The 21,537-nt window shown below is 50.5% G+C and overlaps 1 protein-coding gene across 1 annotated transcript; it reads left to right on the top strand.

Annotated features, from left to right (window-relative positions):
• The first annotated feature begins 693 nt into the window (after positions 1–693).
• LOC134434139 (olfactory receptor 14J1-like) lies at positions 694–4,920 on the top strand. Its single transcript, XM_063182830.1, has 2 exons — positions 694–1,209; positions 4,804–4,920. The coding sequence occupies exons 1-2, from the start codon at positions 712–714 to the stop codon at positions 4,918–4,920; spliced, it is 615 nt and encodes a 204-aa protein (XP_063038900.1). The 5' UTR covers positions 694–711.
• The last annotated feature ends 16,617 nt before the right edge of the window (positions 4,921–21,537 follow it).

Here is a 21,537-nt window from a genome sequence, read left to right as displayed (position 1 = left end):
TCTGCCTCCTGCCATCCCCATCCCTTCACGCAGGCAGCTCCTCTGCCTTAGCTGAACATTCTTTATCCAAGGCCCAACACCAGGACTGGCCCCTGCCCTCACTGTTCCTGTGCACTGAATGGGGTTCAGGACTGACCCGCAGTTATCCTTCAAGACAAGGTCCAGCTCCTCACACAACATTGGCCAGCAGCAATCAGGGATCCAGAAAAAAAAGGTGAAGGAAGATCTCCTAGACATAGACAAGGGGTAGGTGTTTAGTGGGAGGAAAGTGTCTGTGAGAAAAGGCTTTGATTTTTCTGTGAGAAATCTCCCCTCCATTTCCCTGTTTTTCCTCCTTCTGTAGGTTGAAGTGTGCACACACAGCAAATGTCCAACAGCAGCTCCATCAGGCACTTCCTCCTGCTGGCATTGGCAGACACACGGCAGCTGCAGTTCCTGCACTTCTGCCTCTTGCTGGGCATCTCCCTGGCTGCCCTCCTGGGCAACGGCCTCATCATAAGCGCTGTAGCCTGCAGCCACCACCTGCACACGCCCATGTTCTTCTTCCTGCTCAACCTGGCCCTCAGCGACCTGGGCTCCATCTGCACCACTGTCCCCAAAGCCATGCACAATTCCCTCTGGGACACCAGGAACATCTCCTACACAGGATGTGCTGCACAGCTCTTTATGGTTTTGTTTTTCATTTCTACAGAATTTTCTCTCCTGACCATCATGTGCTACGACCGCTACGTGTCCATCTGCAAACCCCTGCACTACGGGACCCTCCTGGGCAGCAGAGCTTGTGCCCACATGGCAGCAGCTGCCTGGGCCAGTGCCTTTCTCAATGCTCTCATGCACACAGCCAATACATTTTCCCTGCCCCTGTGCCATGGCAAAGTTGTGGGCCAGTTCTTCTGTGAGGTGCCCCAGATCCTCAAGCTGTCCTGCTCACACTCCAACTTCAGAAAAATTTGGATTTCATTGCTTGGTGTCTGTTTAGGTTTTAGTTGTTTTGTGTTCATTGTTTACTCCTATGTGCAGATCTTCAGGGCTGTGCTAAGGATCCCCTCTGAGCAGGGACGGCACAAAGCCTTTTCCACCTGCCTCCCTCACCTGGCCGTGCTCTCCCTGTTTCTCAGCACTGCTACATTTGCCTACTTGAAGCCCTCCTCCATCTCCTCCCCATCCCTGGATCTGGCCGTGTCAGTTCTGTACTCGGTGGTGCCTCCAGCCCTGAACCCCCTCATCTACAGCCTGAGGAACCAGGATCTCAAGGCTGCAGTGTGGAGACTGATGACTGGAAAATTTAGAAAACATTAAACTGGTTGCCAATTTGTGCGTATCTCTTGTAATAAAAGTCATATTTGGCACATTTGTTGGATTGGTTATTTTCCCATCTGTTTTAATTTTTTAATGTTCTCCCTAAACCAAGGCCATTGTTTCTGCCATTTCTAGTTTTTTTTCTCTCCGCCTTCCCTGTGGCCCCAGACTGTATCAACAGGACCTGTGTTCTCAGTGGCTTCAAATGAAATAAGGGATCTCTCAGCAAAATTTTCAAGGGAGATTGCCCTTTTGTTGCCTTCTCTGGAGCTGCAGCAGCAATGCCTGTGTGCAGAGTTGGGGGCAGATCAGTGCTGGCCCAGTAGCTGTGCCCAGCAGCAGCAGCACTTCGTGTTGTCAGTGCTGCTGCCGTGGCCCTGCCCCACTGCCCTGGTGGCCCTGGTGTTGCTGCAGGGCCTGAGTGCTCTCAGGGCTGGGCACAGCCCTGGGGGTGGCAGTGCCGGGGCTGCAGCAGGGACAGGCCATGGGCACTGCTGGGGCAGCGCTGACGCCTCAGCCCAGGCCTTGGGGGCTCCAGGCTCCTTGCCCAGGCGCTCTCAAGAACATGCCTAGGCCAATGCTCAGCACAGAAAACCCCCATGAGCAGCCCCAGGCTGGCCGTGGGCAGGCTGGGGGCAAACAGCATGGCTGGGGCTCTGCAAGGGCCCTGGGGCAGACAGAAAGGAGCAGCAGAGCAGGGGCTGATCCATCCCCAGTGCGCTGGACAGGCCAGGGCAGCGTCCCAGAGTGTCGCAGACATTTTTTCAGAGAAATCCTTTCTTTCAGATTTCTGTGTCTTCTGGAAGGCAGAGGCCTCAGAAGAGAATGTAAACAATTGTTATCAGCTGCTGTGGAATGCAATAGGATGCACCTATTTTGATTGGTGATTGGTTCATGTTCCCATGTTAATAATTAAGGGCCAATCACAAGTGCAAGCTAGGGACAGAGACCCTGGACACAACTTTGTTATAGATTCTTTCTTTCTATTCTTAGCTTAGCAAGCATCTGCAAACTTCTCTCTTTATTCTATTTAGTATAGTTATAATGTATTATATATCATATATCAATAAATCCAGCCTTCTGATCAAGAAACAAGATTCTCGTCTTTCTTTCACCATGGAGACCTTCAACAGGTCCCTGTAATACCAGAGTGTCCTGATGGAGCTGCCAACAACATCCCCCCTCTGCAGCCCTGGCCTCTCCCCCAGCTCACACAGGTGCCCCATCCTTGCAGGCACAGACATGGCAGCACTGGCTCAGGAGCCCCTGTTTGCATTGCACAGAGCAGGGGGAGCACCCCCATGCTGTTGGTGTGGGGACATGAACCTGAGGGAGCACAAATGCCATCAGCCCCTGGGGCCAGCAAGGGCTGGGGGACACCAGGAAAACCACTCATTTTTGTCCTGGCCTCTGCAGTCAGCCAGAAAGTTTGTTCCCATCAGCTGGGAGTTTCCTGTCCCACTGCAGACGCTGTTGTTCAGAGCCAGGGCTGCCTGGCCACCACCCCCAAACTGCCCTGAGCATTTCCTTGGCTCCAACTTTGCTTTCTTTACTTTTTCTTTGCACAAATTTATTCATTTTGCCCTATTACAGCCACCTGATGAAGGTCTTCAGGGTGAGAGAAGTGGACGAGAATCTTGGTTCATGATCAGAAGGCTGGATTCATTGATATATGATATATAATACATTATTACTATACTAAAAGGAATAAAGAGAGAAGTTGCAGAGGCTTGCTAAGCTAAGAATAGCATAGAAAAGGAAGAATAACAAAGTTCTGTGTCCAGCAGAAAGCAAGGACAAACTCTCCTGTGAGTGGTCAGCAAATCCAAACACTCACAGAAGCCCAATCACTGCTGCACTGTTGCATTCCAAACCAGCCGATAACAATTGTTTACATTCTTCTTCTTCTGGGGCCTCAGCTTCCCAGAAGATGAACAAATCCCAAAGAAAGGATTTCTATGAAAAAATGTCTGCAACATCTCACCTTTCTAAATTGTATAAATTAAAAAGAAAAATGCTGATGTGAAATGAACAGGAAATTTCTTCACCTGTAAAATATACAATACTAACAAATCACTAAAACAATCCTACAATCTAAAAAAATGCAAAAAACAATGCAAAGAAAATTCAAGTCCAAGCAGCTGAGTTTCAGGAACAGTCCATGAGCTGAAGTTGTTTCTTTTGGACAAATCTGAGAGTAGATTTTGGTCTTGAAACAGACTTGCTGCAAAAGTCCCGTCAATAGTTATCAAAAACCATTGACAGTCAAAACACAATTTCACACAATTTCAAACAATTTGAACAATTTTTAGAATGTCCTATTCTGGCCCTTCAATGCTTCAGTGCTTCAGAGCTGCTGCACACTATTTTCAACCTTTTTTATTTAATTTTAAGGTTTTTTTTTAATTTTATTTTTTGTTAATTGAAAAGGAAAAGAGCATCAGCTGAGCAGAGCAGTGCCAGAGAAGGAAAGCCCTGGGGGCCCCGGCCCATGATGGACCAGGAACCCCAAAACTGGCCCACAAAGGGGGGCCAGGACCGGTAGGAGAAATCACAACTCCCAGAAACATCAGGAGGCCAAGTGATGGCCCTAGCCCAGAAACTTCCTGAACCCAACAGATCACGCCAAACCCATGAAACAGGCTCTGCATTCCCACAGTATACAATGGCAGCACGGGTGGTGACACGCTTCCTTTTCCCAATACCACTGAGGCATGCCAGCAGCAGGGAAATAAAAGCCTTCCCCAGAAATGCCATCTGGGGTCTGGAGATGTTTCTTTCCCACAGCAAACCAGCTATGGTGTCTCCTCCATCTGTCCCCTCTCCCCTGCAATGCAAATGCATCGGGTTTGTCTCTCATCTGCCCCATGGCTTCGCCCCCACCTCCTCCGGGCTGGGGACCAAAGGCAGAGCTTTCAGGACCCACCTGCCCCCCGCCACTAGGGTGCAAGAGAGGCGGCAGAGATGGCAGCCTCCATGGGATAATCCCCGAAAAAACACCCCCCAACCCGCCGAGAATGCTGATCTTGAAAGCAGGCAGACACACTGCCCCTGCCCCCAGCTGTCGCGCACCCCCTGCTCCATGGAAGGAGAGACCAGCCACCAGGGCCGCTGCTACAGAGGCAACCTGTCCGGGATGGTCCGAGCTCAAACAAACAGCCGTTTCCAGGGCAGTCTCTAATGCCGACACAGAGGACAGAGTCTCCGACAGCGGCAGAACTGCTGGGGCAGCCCCGGGACAACCTGAAACACTCGGGGAGGGAATCACACTGGGTGTAGTAGCAGCCGCGGGCTGCTCCGAGGGTCCCGCGGGTTTGGCGCTGTCTCCAGCACCATCCTGAACAGGGACCGTCTTGGCTTGAGGCGGCGGGGAGGCCAGTGGAAACGGCGGGGGGGCCGGAGGGGCTGGAGAGAACTCCTCCTCCGCTGAGCCAGAAGCTGGAGACGCGTCGTCGTCACCTAGCTACTCAGCAGGCACAGGAAGCGCTGTTTCTGCATTCTCAGACGCAGGCGGGGAAGCTGGTAAGGCCATGGGCGGGACTGCCTGGAGAGGTGGAGACGGGATCGCCCGGAGTGGCGGCCGCGCCGGCGGGGCGGGTCTTGGAGGCGGACGCGGGGTGACAGGGGCGGGGGGGCCTCAGGGACCGGTACCACCCCCATCTCTGAGCGGGGGAGGGTCCAAGAGGCCGGCTGTGGCAGGCCTGTCCACTCCCATCCCCCCTGCGAGGGAGAAGGGGGGGAAAGAGAAGGTTCCATCTGCGCACGCTCCGGAAAAAGAGTAAAAAAAACTTCTTCGCACGGCGAAGTTCCACTCCCCCGCCGCGAAGCAGGGGGGGCTGGGAAGCAGAATCTCATCCCCCACCGGGTCTTCTCCCGCTGAATTTGGGGAGAACGGAACCTGCCCATAGCAGTTGGAAATCCATGGGAAAACAGCTGCTCTCCGTTTCAAAACTGGGAAGAGCTTTCTAAATGCTTGGTAGACAGGAGGGAAGTCGCACTACTGACCCCAAACGAATTGGAAAATGGAGTCCATGCATTCCCACACGAAAACATCCAAGGCTTATAGCACATCAGTAAAGAACCGAAAAAGCTTTGCCCATCAAAAGAATTTAAAGAGATCTGGTTTTTGACAAAAAAAAAAAAAAAAAATCCATCTTCTCTACACCATTTTTGCCAGAGGGCAATAATTTTCTTCTCTGAAGGAGAAAAACGAACTGCTTTCTCCAAGGGGTGTGTCCCCCATATAAAGAGCAAGAATTTTCTCAGGGCTGAACCCTCAGGGATAGAAAAGCCTACAGTACCTTTTGAAAGAGTCCAGCTTGCTCTGGCCAGCTCCACGGGTCTGCTGCTCTTGTCTACCATCTTTCCTGAAGGTTTTCCAGAGGAAGGTTCACTTGTGGTCAGCCTTGGCTGTGAACTCTGTCCAAATCAGGATCTTCAGTTCTTCAGCTCCTGGCTTGAATCCATTTCTGTGGTCACTTCAAAGCCACCATCAAATGCTACAAATACAGGATTTTACCCAGTGCAGCAATTTGCTCCTCTGGTCTTATCAAATTAATTTTTGTTCTGACACGAGGGGTGACCAAATATTTCAGCGACCTGATGAAGGTCTTCAGGGTGAGAGAAGTGGACGAGAATCTTGTTTCTTGATCAGAAGGCTGGATTTATTGATATATGATATATAATACATTTTTACTATACTAAAAGGAATAAAGAGAGAAGTTGCAGAGGCTTGCTAAGCTAAGAATAGCATAGAAAAGAAAGAATAACAAAGTTCTGTGTCCAGCAGAAAGCAAGGACAAACTCTCCTGTGAGTGGTCAGCAAATCCAAACTCACAGAAGACCAATCACCACACCTCTTGCATTCCACACCAGCCGATAACAATTGTTTACATTCTTCTTCTGGGGCCTCAGCTTCCCAGAAGATGAACAAATCCCAAAGAAAGGATTTCTATGAAAAAATGTCTGCGACATTGCCCACCCCTGTTCCCTCCCTTGCACACAGCCCATCCCTGTTTGCCCTGTCCTCTCTGGCCCCACTCCCCATTGCAGTTCCTGACTTGGCACCATGGGAACGTCCCTTGGGCAGCAGGATCATCCTACAAGTTCTGCAGGAATTGTCTGCAGGCTCCTGCAGTGCCTCCTGCTGCTCCCTTGCCAGAGACACCCCAGGCCAAGGGGGCACATCTGGGCTGCTGTGTCTGGCTCTGGGGCTCCCTGTTCTGGGCAATGAGGAGGAGCTGCAGAGGCTCTGCAGGACTGACAGGATGGGCTTTGGGGCTGGCAGGAGAAGCTGAGGGACCTGGGCTGCTGGAGCTGCTGAAGAGGAGGCCCAGGGCTCCTCCTGCAACTGCTCCAAAGGTTCTTTCAGAGAATCCCAGAATCAGCAAGGGTGGAACAGGCCATGGAGATCATCAAGTCCAGCCTGTGCCCTGACACCGCCTTGTCTCCCCTGAGCCTCCTCCAGGATAAACAACCTCAGCTCCCGCAGCCACTTCTCACAGGACTTGCGCTGCAAACCCCTCCCCAGCCTTGTTCCTCTTCTCTGGACATGCTCCAGCCCCTCCATGTCCTTCCTAAATTGGGGGCCCCAGCAAAGAGCACTTGAGGTGCTGCCCAAGCAGTGCTGAGCACAGGGGAAGAATCCCTGCCCTGCTCTTGCTGGCCACACCATTCCTCATCCAGGCTAGGAGCCACTGGCCTGCTTGGCCACCTGGGCACACTGCTGGCTCATGCCCAGCCTGCTGTCCATCAGTCCCTGCAGGTCCCTTTCTGCCTGGCTGCTCTCCAGCCACTCTGTCCCCAGCCTGTAGTGCTGCAGGGGTTGTTGTGGCCAAAGTGCAGGACCCGGCACTTGGACTTGTTAAACCTCAGCTTGTTGGATTTGGGCCCTGGATCCAGCCTGCCCAGGGCCCTGTGCAGGGCCCTCCTACCCTCCAGCACATCCACACTCACACCCAGCTTGGTGTCATCTGCAAATTTGCTGATGCTGGACTCAGTCCCCTCATACAGATCCCCAGTACAGACATTGGAATCCACACTGGCTGGCTCTGATCCCTCAGCCATCCTGTGGGTGCCCTGGGATGGCACTCAGGGTGATCTGTTCCATAACCTTGCCGGGCACCCAGGTCAGGCTGACAGGCCTGGAGTTCTCCAGCTCCTCCTTCCAGCCCTTCTTGGGGACGGGCTCACATTGGCACCTCCAGTCCTCTGGGACCTCCCTGCTGAGCCAGCACTGATGGTAAATGATGGAGAGCAACTTGGGGAGCTCATCCACAGCTCCCTCATCCCCCTGGGATGGATCCCATCCAATCCCATACACCTGTGAGCATTTGAGTGGCTCAGCAGGTCACCAACTACTTTCTCCTGGATTACAGGGGCTGTTCTGCTCCCTGTGCCCATTTACCAGCTCAGGAGAACACTTGTCCGGAGGAGAGCCTGTCCTAATATTGAAAATTGAGAGAAAGAAGATGTTAAGTAGCTCTGCCTTCTCCTTATCTTTAGTTACTATATTCCCCACTGCATCCAATAAAGAGTAGAGGTTCTCCTTATCCCATGTTTTGCTATTAATTTAATTGTGGAAACATTATCTATTTTTTTTTTTTTCACAGAAGTGGTCAGGTTAAACTCTAATTGAGCTTTTACCTCTCATCTTTTTTTCTGCACGGCTTTACAACATCCTTAAACATTTCCTAAGCTGCTTGACCTTCTGTCCGAAGTTGATGCACCTCTTGTTACCCTTGAGTTCCCACAAAACCTCCATGCCCAGCCAGGCCAGTCATTTTCCTCACTAGCTCATCTTTTGCCACACTGGGAGAGCCTGCTCCTTCCCCCTTACAATTACTTTCATGAAATGTGTCCATCCTTCCTGGACCCCTTTGTTTTTAAGGGATGTTTCCTTAAAAAAAATCAGTGCCTGATTCATTACTCCCCAAATCTGCATCCTAAATAGGCCAAAGTCTGCCCTTCCTAATTCCAGTGTAGAAGTTTTGTTGCGGCCCCTCCTTCTTTCACAGAACATTGAAAACTTGATTATTTCATGGTCACTGTGCCCCAGGCAGCCTCCAAGCCCCACATCTGCTACCAGCTTTTCTCTGTTTGTGAACAGCAGCAGAAAGACCTTTCCTTGGCAGTGGGAGTGTTACCAAAAATTCAGTAAAATAGAAAACTCCCTAACACCAATGCAGCATTAAAAAGCAGCATTATTTATTCAGGGGGATGCACAGGGGACAGCTCCTCCCAAAGCCCTGCAGGCTGAGTAAAGGAAAGTTTCTGTTTATGTTCTGTATTTTGCATACATATTCATTAATTGTCCCAGATTAAATATATATCTGATAATAATTTTCCCCAAATCATTAATGTATTTCCCCTCCCCTGTTCTCCTGGGGGTGTCTCTGGTGGGGCTTGGTGGTCGTGGACCCCAGTGTTCCCGTGGGCCTAGCTGAGCTGGCAGGACACTGAGGCTGCTGAACTTCCAGTTCCCCTTCTCACACAATGGCCATTTTGTGGTTTCCACAGGCCTGGGGTTGTGGAGAACAAGCTCCAGGTGTCAGCTCAGCTGGTGGAGACAATTGATCATCTGGTAACATGAGGTCACAGAGTGGGCTGTGACATCACACAGCAGACTGTGACATCCCAGAGGGGCTGTGTGACATTAGAGAATGGTCTGTGACATCACAGAGAAGGTTGCGATATCACAGGGCAGAGGTCTGACATCACAGTGCAGACAATGACATCACAGACTCTGGTATGACATCAGGGAGCAGCTCTGTGACATCAGAGAGGGGTCTGTGACACCACAGAGCAGGCTGTGAGATCACAGAGCAGGCTGTGACATCACAGACCAGGCTGTAACATCACAGAGGGGCTGTGCGAAATCCCAGCAGGGCTGTGTCAGATCACTGGGTTGGTCACTCCACCCCAGCTCCCCCTCACAGTTTCTCCCAACAAGTCCAATGCTGTCCATGCCCAGCAGGGTCCCTGTCCCCCGGGATCCCCCCGGCCCACCTGGAGCCACAGCCTCCACCAAAGGATGTTCCACAGGATCCACCCCAGAGCCTGACAGGGGACAAGGGGCCAGGGCTGTGTGACCAGGACATCAAGGACTGGGATTATCCAGGTCACTGTGGCATGGGTTAGGTTCCCCAGGGCAGGAAGGATGTCTGGCAGCTGGAGCAGGGTCTGGGAAGGGCCTGCAAGGTGGGGCTGGAGCCCCTGGGCTGTGAGCAGAGGCTGAGGGAGCTGGGCTTGTCCAGCCTGGAGCAGGGAAGGCTGAGGGGCTCCTCATCCCAGCCTGGCAGTGTCAGCGAGGAGGGGATGGAGAACACAGAGCCAGGCTCTTCACAGGGGGCTGGGGGGAGACAAAAGCCAATGGGTGGGAGGGGAGAGAGGGGAGATGAGCCAGGGCATTAGGAGATAAAATGAGTCAGGCTGGTTTCAGAATTTCCTCAACACCAAGAGCAGCCTGAGCCCCTTCTCCATCCACCACTGACAGCTTTGCAAATCAGGAATTGTTGGAGCCGTTTTCCCCACACTCCAGAAGGAGCATCCTGATACAAGAACTTAATTGTGTTTATACCTATCACAAAACGCCGTTTGTCTGAAATTAATTTTTGTATGGAAATCACTTGTGGATATTGAACATCACATGCTGCTGGGACGTTGCACATAGCTCAGGGAAGAGCGTGATTGTTAATAAATTGTGTCCTGATCAACCATGGTCTGTTGGCCATGAAGTGAAACTTTCTGTGCCTCTGAGTGTCACCAGTTCCTGACCCTCAAAGGACACAAACTTGATGGGTTGTGGATCCCACTCAAATGGTGGAATTTGCACCTCCCTCCATATTCAGAGCAGAGCTCCCTTGTCCCAGAAAGTCCCTGGCAATGCAGGGATGAAGGAAACAGGACAGGCTGTGGGGATCGGGGCAGGGCACAGCCAGGGATTTGGAGCCTGGTTGTGAGCCCAGGGCAGGGCTTGTCCGCTGGCCTTGGTGAACCGCATCCAATTGTCCTGGGCCCATGGATGTCTCCAGCCTGTCCAGATCCCTCTGCAGAGCTTCCTGCCCTCCAGCACAGCCACACTGCCACCCAGTTTGGGCTCACCTGGGAACTGACTGAGGGTGCCCTCGATGGCCTCATCCAGATCATCCATAAAGAGTTTTAACTGACCGGGCCCCAATACTGAGTCCTGGAGACACCCCTGGATGTGACTCCATTCCTCAGCTGCTCTGAGTGCCAGGGGTTGGATGAGGGAAATGGTGGGGAGGAGGTAGAGACAAAGTGTGATTGATTGTCAGCCATGAAGGGTCTTGATTTTCATATCTGTTCAAAATGCATGAGGAGGTGCTGGGGGTCAATATCAATTGGACATTGCTGATATCAATCTATGAACAGAAAAAGAAAAGAGAAAAAAAAATTCTCTCTGCATTTTTTAAAATACAGTATATTCACTTTATTAAGCTTCTGAAATCTGTCTAATTAGCCCAAGAACACTTGAAGACTTAGATTATTCCCAAGGGCTTTTCTTGTTCAGGTGTGTTTGGAAAAAATGTTTTCTAGCCTTTTACATTGAATTTCTGAACGGAAGAGCTCTAGAAAAAAGTGGCCTCTGGAGAAATAAAATTCATCAGCAACCCCCAAGTGGCTGAGGATTCAACCCCATCAGAGCAGCAATGAACAGAAATGGGCACAGCTTTTTGGCTGCCCCAGCTTTGGCATGGGCCCTGGGCCTGGAGCAGGAGCAGCTCTTGAGGGCCCCAGGGCCGGGGCTCTTGTGCTGCCCTGGGCACATGGGACGGCAGCAGGGGCTGCAGAGCTCTCAGCACCTCAGCCCAAGGGGAGCAGGGCAGCCAGGGAGCCCCCTTTGGCCTTGGCCCAGCGCCTTCCCCCATGGCTGGGGCTGAGTCCTGTGGCAGCTGCAGCTGCTGCTGTGCCCTTACCAGGGGCTGAGGCTGTGGGGCCAGTGCCCAGAACAGCCTGGTCTGAGCAGAGCTGTGGGGCCACATGGGATGGGCTGGGCTGGGGAGAGGCCCTTGGTGCTGCCCAGAGCTCAGGGCAGCTGGCAGAACTTGCAGGGAGCTGGGCTGGGCTCAGAGAGCCTGGCCCAGAAACCATCAGTGTCCATCCCAGCCTGGCTGGGCGTGCAGGGGCAGGACTCAGGCCAGGCCTTGTGGGGCAGGGCCAGTGCCTGTGCAAGGCATTGCAAAGGCAAGTGGCCCAGAGAGGAGGCTGCTCTGTGCCCTTAGTGGCATGGATGGAGCAGGGAGGGGGCCCAGGACATTTGTCAGCGCCAGCCTCTGTGCCCAGCCCTTGGTAGCCCTGGCTGCTGAGCCCAGCTTTGGCCTGGGCTGAGTTTGGCTGTGGCCCAGCTCCATCCTCCAGCGGGGCTCAGGGCCTGTTCCCAGCCATGGCCAGCCCTTGCTGTCTCTCTGCTGGCCCAGAGGGTGGCAGAGCCTGGGGCAGGGCTGTCTGTGCAGCCCCACAGGTGCCCCGGGCTCTGCAGGAGCTGGCAGAGGCTGCCCAGCAGGGAGGCCATGGGGCACAGAGCCCCAAGGCTGCTGTGGGCACCACGGCACAGGGGCCGTTCCCAGCCGCAATGCTCCTGGCCTGGGCTGGGCCTGCACAGGGGCTGGGCCACCATGGCTGGGCCAGCACAGGGCCACAAAGGGGCCACACAGCCGCTGCCGAGGCTGACAGCAAGGCCAGGCACACACAAGCAATTGCTGAGCATGGCCTGCGCTGGCCAGGCCTGACTGTGCCAAAGTCAGAGCTCAGCTGCCCTTGGGGGCTGCAGGAACACTCCAGAGCCCAAAGAGCCTCCATGGCTGTGCTGGAGACCAAGGCTGCAGGAGGGAAATGCAGGGCTGCTGCGGGATGGGGAGGGCATCGAATTCCAGCACACACCTCAGCTCTCTGATGATCCTAGCACCATGCTGGGCCCTGTTTCAGACTGGAGCAGAGCAGATGTTGATGGGACAGGAGCCCTGTGGGGCTGTCAGGGACCTGGAAATGGCAAGGTGCTCTGCTCTCCCTCAGGTGCTCTTGGAGTGATCCAATCCCAGCTGGGAACCTCAGGGCACAAATGGCACTGCCTGTTCATGGGCACACAACTGATGTTTGCCTGGAAAGGGGCACAGGTTTTAATACCTGTTAGTTTCATAATATAGAAGCAAATCTTTATTATCTGCGTCATTTGAGTACTCTTAAGGAGTGGCAACATTTTCCCACCAGAAACGGGGATTTCCTGGAAGCGTACTGATGGCAGGAGAAGAAATACTGATCTTCCTATCTACTTGTGTCACCAATAATCAGTGTATTATTTAATCTCTCTTTTTTCCATCAAGTGCTTCCATCTCTCCTGGTTAAATGGCCATGTCTAAGGACATCTCTTCACTAGATCAGCTGGATATTTGTTCTTCCCATTGGTCCCAGATTTCCTCCACCAGATGCTCTCTGGTTATTCAAGTGCCTCTCAACTGACTGGTTTCATGCTTTGAGCTTCAGGGAGTTGCCCAAACTTTCTGAAGTTTAAATAAATATCACATAAGGCGACGTCTTAATTGTCTTTATATCTATCACAGAATTACCTTTTCTTATATCTTTGTGTAAAACTGTTCCTGCATAGGAATCCTTTGGAGATGGTTGACATGTCAGATGCTGCTGGGACATCCCAGAGAGCTGAGGGAAGAGCTGTGATGGTTATTAAACTGTTCAAATGTTCAGCTTGTGTTTGTTGGCACAAAACCTTTCTGTGCCTCTGAGTGTCACCAGTCCCTGAGCCCAAAGGACACAAACCTGATGAGTTGTGGTTCCCACTGCAGGGGCTGCACTTGGACCTTGGCTCTGCACAGGAGAGCTCTTCATCCCCTTTCTCTCTTTTCCTCCCTCTGGGCATGGAGGCAGCTCCTGACTTCAACCTGTGACTCCTTTTTGCAAAGAGCAAATCTGGGCAGAATTGGGGCAGGGAGGGTTTGGGGGGACCTTGGGATCGGTGCTGGGCACAGAAGGTGTTTTCCATTGCTCTGAGACTGCTGTGGAAAATGGATTTAATATCCAGCAGACGAATGACTTTTGCATTTGATAGAGCCGTGCCTTCCCCTGGGTTTGTTGGCTGACAAGAAATGAACATCCCTCTGTGTCTCGGGCAGCTCCTTCTCCAAGGAAAGCTGGTGGGAGTTGGAGCCAAGGAGCTGAAAGCTGCAGGTGCAGCCTGGGCTGGAGGGAGCTCAGATTTGCACAAGGCTGCTCTGAGTGCCAGGGCTTGGATGGGGGAAATGGTGGAGTGGGGGTAGGGACAGAGTCTGATTGACTGTCAGCCATGAAGGGTCTTGATTTTCATATCTATTCAAACTGCACGAGGAGGTACTTGGATTCAATGTCAATTTGAGACCACACATATTGATTTATGAACAGGAAAAAAACCTAAGCAGGACCTAAAAAAACTTTTCTCATTATCTTTTTATATAGAATATATTCCGTTTGAACACAGTACTAAATGTGTCAAATTAACCACAGATGATTTGAAAACTGAAATCAAATTATTTCCAGAGGCTTGGCTTGTTAAGGTCTTCTCAATGTTAATGAGCCCTGGGCCACTGAATTCCTGAACTGAAGAGCTGAAGGCTGAACAATTAATTTGGGAAATTAAATTAAATTATTCCCTGAGGCTTAGCTTGTTAAAGTGTTCTGAATGTTAATGAGCCCTGGGACACTGAATTCCTGCACTGAAGAGCTGAAGGCTGAACCAGCCCCTGGAGCAGGAAAATTCAGCAGCAGCCTCCAAGGTGCTGAGGATGTCAGCAGCCCCCACTGAGGCCATCCCTGCCCAGAGACCGTGGGGGAATGGGCAGACAAGGAGAGCGTCCCTGGGGCTGGGGTGGCACAACTCAGAGGCACCAGCGGCTCCAGCTGGGAAATGGAGTGTGGAATGTGGCTGGGAAAGCCCTGCCTGGGCTGTGCCAAGCAGGGCTTGTCTGACTCCCATTCCCCAAACAACTCTCTCAATGAGACATTTAAAAGGAATTACAATTGTTTGTGTCCTCTGGTTGAACTCACTGGAGAAATGCCAACAAAAGATTCTCAGGAGCTTAAAACAACAAAACAGCTGTTACTGGTAACTTTAGAAAATCAGAGAAACTTTGGCAAAATGTTTATCATGACATTCAATCAACACAAAAAACTTCTCAAAGCATTAACTTGGCCCCTTCACCTTCACAAATTCTAAGCCTGTTCAATTTGAAGTTACTCCAAATTGGCAAGAAGAAGGAATTAGAAGAAGAAAAAGAAAACACAGAAGGAGAGAAAGAAATAAAAGAAAATACAGAGGAGCACACACACACAGCTACCAACTCCTGTTGATTCCAGAACTGTTCAGATGAAAATTCCAAGAGGAGGTATGGTCAAGATGTGTGCTTGCCTTGTGGTCAGCCCTCAGTTCCATTTGGTCACCCTGGGCCCTTTCCCCAGGTGGGCCTTGGGCTCATTTGGTCCCTCCGGAGCTGGGCTGGGGGCTTCAGAGGTGGCTGTGGAGCATTGCCTGTGCTGTGCCAGGGACTGGCAGACACTGCTGGGTTGGGATGGAGGCTCTGGGGGTGTTAGCATTCAAAAACACATAATCACAGGGGATTATATGCGGTGCTTTTTATTAAGAGCTCTGGGAATCAGGGTATATCAACCCAAATCTGATTCCGACCATACATCCGAAATGATCATGTTTTATACTCTATTGTTACATAACTTTCATGTTAATTATTAAACTTTTATTGTTCTATTGTATACATAAATTTAGCCCCTCTCTGAATATCCAACATAGTTTCTCATTATTCTTCTTATGGTTATATAATAATTATATTTAATTACTAAACAATCATCACATCTAACAATTATATAATTTATCATTCTGCTTACGCAGGTGCAGTTTATCTGGGAAAGCACAAAGCCTAACATTTTAGATTCTATCTTTAACTTTTTCCAGGTCTCCACTATCAGGGGGATTGGGGTTCCAGGGCAGGGCAAGGCTGGACCTGCCCCTTCCTCCCCCACACATGAAATGTTTTGAGCCAACAATCTCCTCCAGTCTGTCACAACAAACAGTTTTGGACGTGGAACACAATTGTGTCCATGGGCACCTGGATGAGAAGGACAGTTGTTTTCCATAGGAAGGAAAGGACAGAGCCACAGTGTTTGGAAGGCAGGTGAGAGCCTCACTGGGCCAAGGCCAGCCAGACTTGTCAGGAATGGCAGATTTTGTCTGGGAATAGTCTTTGGATATAGGGCATTTTGGAGGTGGAAACCCAGTCTTGGCCAGGGGCACCTGGACCAATTGGGAGTGACTGAGTCTACACTGGGGGCAACTGGGATTGACTGGGACCATGCTGGGGGAAACTGGGATCAGAGTGGATTCATACTGGGATAATACTTGGAGTAACTGGGTCTGTGCTAGAGGCCACTGAGAGGAACTGGGGTCAGATTGGGAGCAACTGGCACCATGCTGGGAGCAACTGGGATCATCATGGCATCAGAGTAGGATCATACTGGGAGTGACTGGGTGGGTCCTAGAGGTAACTGGGTGTGACTGGGATCACACTGGGAGAAAATGGGACCATGCTGGGGACAAATGGGATCATACTGGGAGCAACTGTAATCACACTGAGGGTGAATGGGATCCTTCTGGAATCATACTGGAAGTGACTGGGAGCAGGCTGAGGGCAACTGGGACCATGTTGGGGCAATTGGGATTTACAGGAAGTGACTGGAATTGTGCTGGAGGTGACTGGGAGTGACTATAGGCAACTGGAATCATGCTGGAAGCTACTGCAAGTATCTGGGAGTGAGTGGAATCACACTGTGGCTAACTGGGATATACTGGGAGAGACCAGGAAAGACTGGGATCCGAGAGGAGTCATAAAGGCAGTTGCTGGAATTATACTGGGAGTATGTGGGAGTGACTGGAATCATACTGGGAGTGAGTGGAATCATACTGGGTGATTTGAAGTGACTGGAACCATACTGGGGGCAAGTGGCACTGTCGCAGACATTTCTTCACAGAAATCCTTTCTTTCGGATTTCTGTGTCTTCTGGAGGATAAAGGCCTCTGAAGACAAGGTAAACAATTATTATCAGATGCTGTGGAATGTAACAGGGGTTTCTTGATTGGCTCATGCTTCTTGTTTATAATTAAGGGCCAATCACAAAGTGCAAGGCCGGGGACTGAGTCCTTGGGCCACATCTTTGTTATAGATTCTTTCTATCTATTCTTAGCTTAGCCTAGCAGCTCTAAAAACCTCTCTTCTTATTCTATTTAGCATAGTCATAATGTATTATATATGATATATAATAAATTCAGCCTTCTGATTCAAGAAACAAGATTCCTGTCTCTCTCTCACCAGCAGCGACCCACTCAGGCGCAGTAATATGGCACCATACTGAGAGTGATGGGGTTCATGCTGGAATCATAGTGGGAAGGACTGAAGCCGTACTGGGAGTGCCTGGAACTATAGTAGAGGTGAATGGGAACGCTTGAGATCGTACCAGGATCACACTGGGAGTGACCAGGATGATACTGGGATCACACTGAGTGTAACTGGAAGAGACTGGTAGCATCCTGGGGGTGACTGGGAGCCACAGGGCCCATGCTGAGAGTTACCTGGGGGGAACTGGGGGAACTGGCCCAGCTGGGGCTCAGGGTTGTTCTCCCCCAGGGCTGCCCCGGGTCCTGCTGCCACCCTGGCCCCACAGAGCCGAGGGACAGGGGACAGGGACAGGGAGCAGCTGAGGGACAGGGACAGGGGACAGCTGAGGGACAGGGGACAGCCATGGGACAGGGACAGCTGAGGGACAGGGCACAGCTTAGGAACAGGGCCTGGCTGAGGGACACTGAGCTCCAGCACTTTGGGGCTGTTGCCGTTGGGCTCCCAGCACAGGCCCAGGGGCAGAATCCCCTCCAGGAACTGTTGTTTGCTTTGAGCTTTGCTCTGGAACATTCCCCAGGAGCCCTGCAGCAGCTGCAGCCGGGCCGGGTGCCCGGGGCCACCAAAGCCACTCCAGCAGTGCCCTCCTGCCCTGGGCAGGGCCACAACAGCCAAGGAAAGGCTCATGCTGGGCTCAGGGCAGGGACAGGGCACTCCCCTGGTGCTGCCACGGGCACTGCAGAGCCAGCCTGGGTAAAGGATTGGGATTGATGTCCCATGGAATCCCAGCAGGGATTACTTCTCATTGCACTGCTGGCATTGCATTGGTCATCCATTCAAATAATTTCCCCATGGAATTCCCATGGCAGTGGGTTAGGGGGGGATCCATCCATGGAATTCTAACCTGACTGGAATGAGAGTGAGATCTGGCCATGGAAATTCCATGGCAATTTCTGCATTCCCAAGTCCCCTATTCCTGAATCCCCCATTCCCATAGGAATTGCCCTTCCCCTCTCACACCCACCTTTGTGCTCCAGAGGCCCCCAACCCCATCTGACGTATTTCCACCCAGGTGTGTCCCAGGTAATGCTTCGCCTGCTCCACCATGATCCCTTTGGATTCCCAGCACCTCTGGCTGATCCAGGTGGCACCATCAGACACTGCAAAGCTCCTGGATCCCATCTGGAAGGAGATGAAATCCCAGCCCTTGTAGCCATACCAGTGGGATCCATAGACGCTCCATTGGACAGGAGGTCACAGCTGGAAACCACTTGCAGCATGTGGAGACCTGGGAAGGAGGATAGAACAGATCCATGGAGTTGTGTCCCAGCCCCAAGGAGCAGGGAGCCCCTTGGATTCCCATCCCAGCCCCACATATCCCCCCCATCCCCAGAGATCGAATCCCAGCCCCTCAGAGCCCTCCATTCTCACAGATCCCAACCCAGCCCAGGCTCCCCCCACTCCCCCCACTCTGGTTGTACCGGCCCCGTCTCCAGGGCATTGTTGGCCATGGGCTGGGTCCTGTCCTTGAGCCAGTGCTGGATATCCCAATATCCCAGCCCTGGCTATCCCAGTATCCCAGCCCTGACTATCCCAACATCCCGGCCCTGCCTATCACAATATCCCGGCTCAGGCTATCCCAATCTTCCAGCCCTGGCTATCCCAATATCCCAGCTCTGGCTATCCCAATATCCCAGCCCTGGCTATCCGAATATCCCAGCTCTGGCTATCCCAATATCCCAGCCCTGGCCATCCCAATATCCCAGCTCTGGCCATCCCAATATCCCAGCCCTGGCTATCCCAATATCCCAGCTCTGGCCATCCCACTATCCCAGCTCTGTCTGTGCCAATATCCCAGCCCTGGCCATCCCAATATCCCAGCTCTGGGTATTCCAATAGCTCAGCTCAGCTCCTCCCACCATCCCTGCTTTCTGTGGCTCCATCCAGCCCCGCTCGCTGCCCCAGTGCTCCCAGGGGGTCCCTCCCATCCACATCCCCCACAATCAAGGACTGGGGACCCCCGGGCCAGGCTCCGACAGCACCACTTCCCGGTGCTGGAGGGAGGGGAGACTGGGGGGACATGGAGATTTGGGGGAGCTGGAAGTGAGAGTTTGGGGATCCAGGGCGTTCCACAGGCCAAGAAAAAGGGGGACATGATAGGGGCCTGAGTAAATATATGTATTGCAGTAAAAGATCTCTGTATTGTATAAGTGACTCGGCCCCGATTCGAGTTATTGTAAATGGGCTGCAGCTGTGATGTCCTTAATTGGGCAGCAGCTGTAACCCGCAGAGGTAGCTGGGATAAAAGGGGGTGGGGCAGTCAGGGAGAGCTGGAGAGAAGTCCTAATGAAGAAGCAGGAGCAATGCTGCTGTGAAGAGCTGTGTGTGAGAAAACACCGAGAGAAGGTATGAGACTCTAGAAATATGAACTACAACAATATGTGTACAACAGGACATGAAGAGCTGGCAGAGCTGGGAAGGAGGTTCAGGGGCTCAGAGTCAAGGAAAGGGGTGAAGGAACTGGGAGAGCTGGGACTGGGAAAACAAAGGAGGCTACAAAACCCCAACCAGAACAAAGCTAGTCACAGCTATTAAAATCTTACCACCATGTCCCCTCCCCCCTAACAAAACTAAAACCAAAAACTCCCACATCCTACAACTCATACAAAATAACCCTACAACTAAACACAAAAAAACTCAAAAACCAACCATAAAACCAATCCTAACACAACCCAACCACAACTTCCACCACAAGTTACTGGCGGGTCAGATGTTAACCCTTTCAATACTTCAATCATCCCTCAAGTAAAAGAAAAAAAAAACAAAATAGAAACATTAAAAAAAACCCATAAAACTGTAAAAGTCAGAAAGGAAGAAATAAATACCACATAAAAAAGAAGAAAAAATACCTTAATCTTGAAACTAAAATCCTCTTATAATCTATAAAGAAAAAACTCTTTTTCTTTACAACACATAAAACTATTAAAAATTTAAATATTCAAAACAATATCAAAAAACCCCTCCATATTAAAATAAATTATAAAATAACTGCAATTTCATATAAAGTTCAGGCAGAAAAAAAAGTAAGCTAGTACCCACAAGAGAAGATCTCTATTTCCAGAGATAAAAATATTTTAAGAAGTAGATAATAAAAACATTTACCTTTAAAATACTCACCTTTAAAACAATACCTCATAAGTCGACATGACCCATCAATAAGCTGTAAAAAAGCTTGTAGCAATAAAAGAACTTCACAATAACTAAGTTCCTCATACAACTGTTATCCATGACAAAATTAAGAACCACAAAAAAAAAATTTTCCTCCTGTAAAAAAAACTCCATAAACTTAACAAGAAAAACTTCTCTCCCTAAAACTAAAAAAAGACAATTCTAGAAATAGTAAACTACTAGAAATTTTTAGTTTAGTTTCCTTACATTGTCAGGTTAAAACAAAATTGTTAGAAAAAAAAAGTGTTCTAAAGAATTTAATTCTTACTACTTTTTTTTCATTTGCTTTTAATAAAATTTTCTTATATTCTTTTGAAATTTTAAGCCTTCTTTACCTTTCTCATAATCCTATCTCACAACAAAATAAATCCATAAATAATTAACTGACACTAAAACCAACTACACTCATAAATACATTAATTAAGAGATCTCAAGATTGGAAAAAATCTTAAATTAACAAACGAAAACCCCTACAATGTCATGATAAACCATTTGCCAAAGTTTCTCTGATTTTCTAAAGTTGACAGTAAAGGTTGTTTGGAGCTCCTGTGAATCTCTTGCTGGTATTTCTCCAGTGAGTTCAACCAGAGGACACAAACAATTGTAATTCCTTTTAAATGTCTCATTGAGATTGGGGAATGGGAGTCAGGGTTTGTCTGTCCTGCTTGGCACAGCCCAGGCAGGGCTTTCCCAGCCACATTCCACACTCCATTTCCCGGCTGGAGCCGCTGCTGCCTCTGAGTTGTGCTACCCCAGCCCCAGGGACGCTCTCCTTGTCTGCCCATTCCCCCACGGTCTCTGGGCAGGGATGGCCTCAGTGGGGGCTGCTGACATCCTCAGCACCTTGGAGGCTGCTGCTGAATTTTCCTGCTGCAGAGGCTTGTTCAGCCTTTAGCTCTTCAGTGCAGGAATTCAGTGTCCCAGGGCTCATTGACATTCAGAACACCTTAACAAGCCAAGCCTCTGGAAATAATTTGATTTAATTTCCAAATCTTTTGTGGTTAAGTAGATCTCAGGAGTGTATTCAAAGTGAATACAAGATATTTAAAAAGACAGTGAGAATAGATTTTTAGGTCTTGTTTAGTTTTGTTTTCCTGTTCATAAATTGATATGTGCAATCTCCAGTTGATACTGAATCCAAGTAGCTCCTCTTGCAGTTTGCATGGATATGAAAATCAAGGCCCTTCATGGCTGACAATCAATCAGACTCTGTCCCTACCCCCACTCCACCATTTCCCCCATCCAAGCCCTGGCACTCAGAGCAGCCTTGTGCAAATCTGAGCTCCCTCCAGCCCAGGCTGCACCTGCAGCTTTCAGCTCCTTGGCTCCAACTCCCACCAGCTTTCCTTGGAGAAGGAGCTGCCCGAGACACAGAGGGATGTTCATTTATTGTCAGCCAACAAAGCCAAGGGAAGGCACAGCTCCATCAAATGCAAAAGTCATTCCTCTGTTGGGTATTAAATCCACATTCTACAGCAGACAGCCTGAGAGCAATGGAAAACACCTTCTGTGCCCAGAACCCAAGGTCCACCCAAACCCTCCCTGCCCCAGTTCTGCCCAGATTTGCTCTTTGCACACATGAATCACAGGTTGAAGTCAGGAG

This window comes from Melospiza melodia, unplaced genomic scaffold (assembly GCF_035770615.1).
Source record: "Melospiza melodia melodia isolate bMelMel2 unplaced genomic scaffold, bMelMel2.pri scaffold_32, whole genome shotgun sequence".
NCBI classification, from domain to species: domain Eukaryota; kingdom Metazoa; phylum Chordata; class Aves; order Passeriformes; family Passerellidae; genus Melospiza; species Melospiza melodia.
Note: the sequence above shows the minus strand (reverse complement) of the source record. Positions and strands in the feature narration are given on the sequence as shown.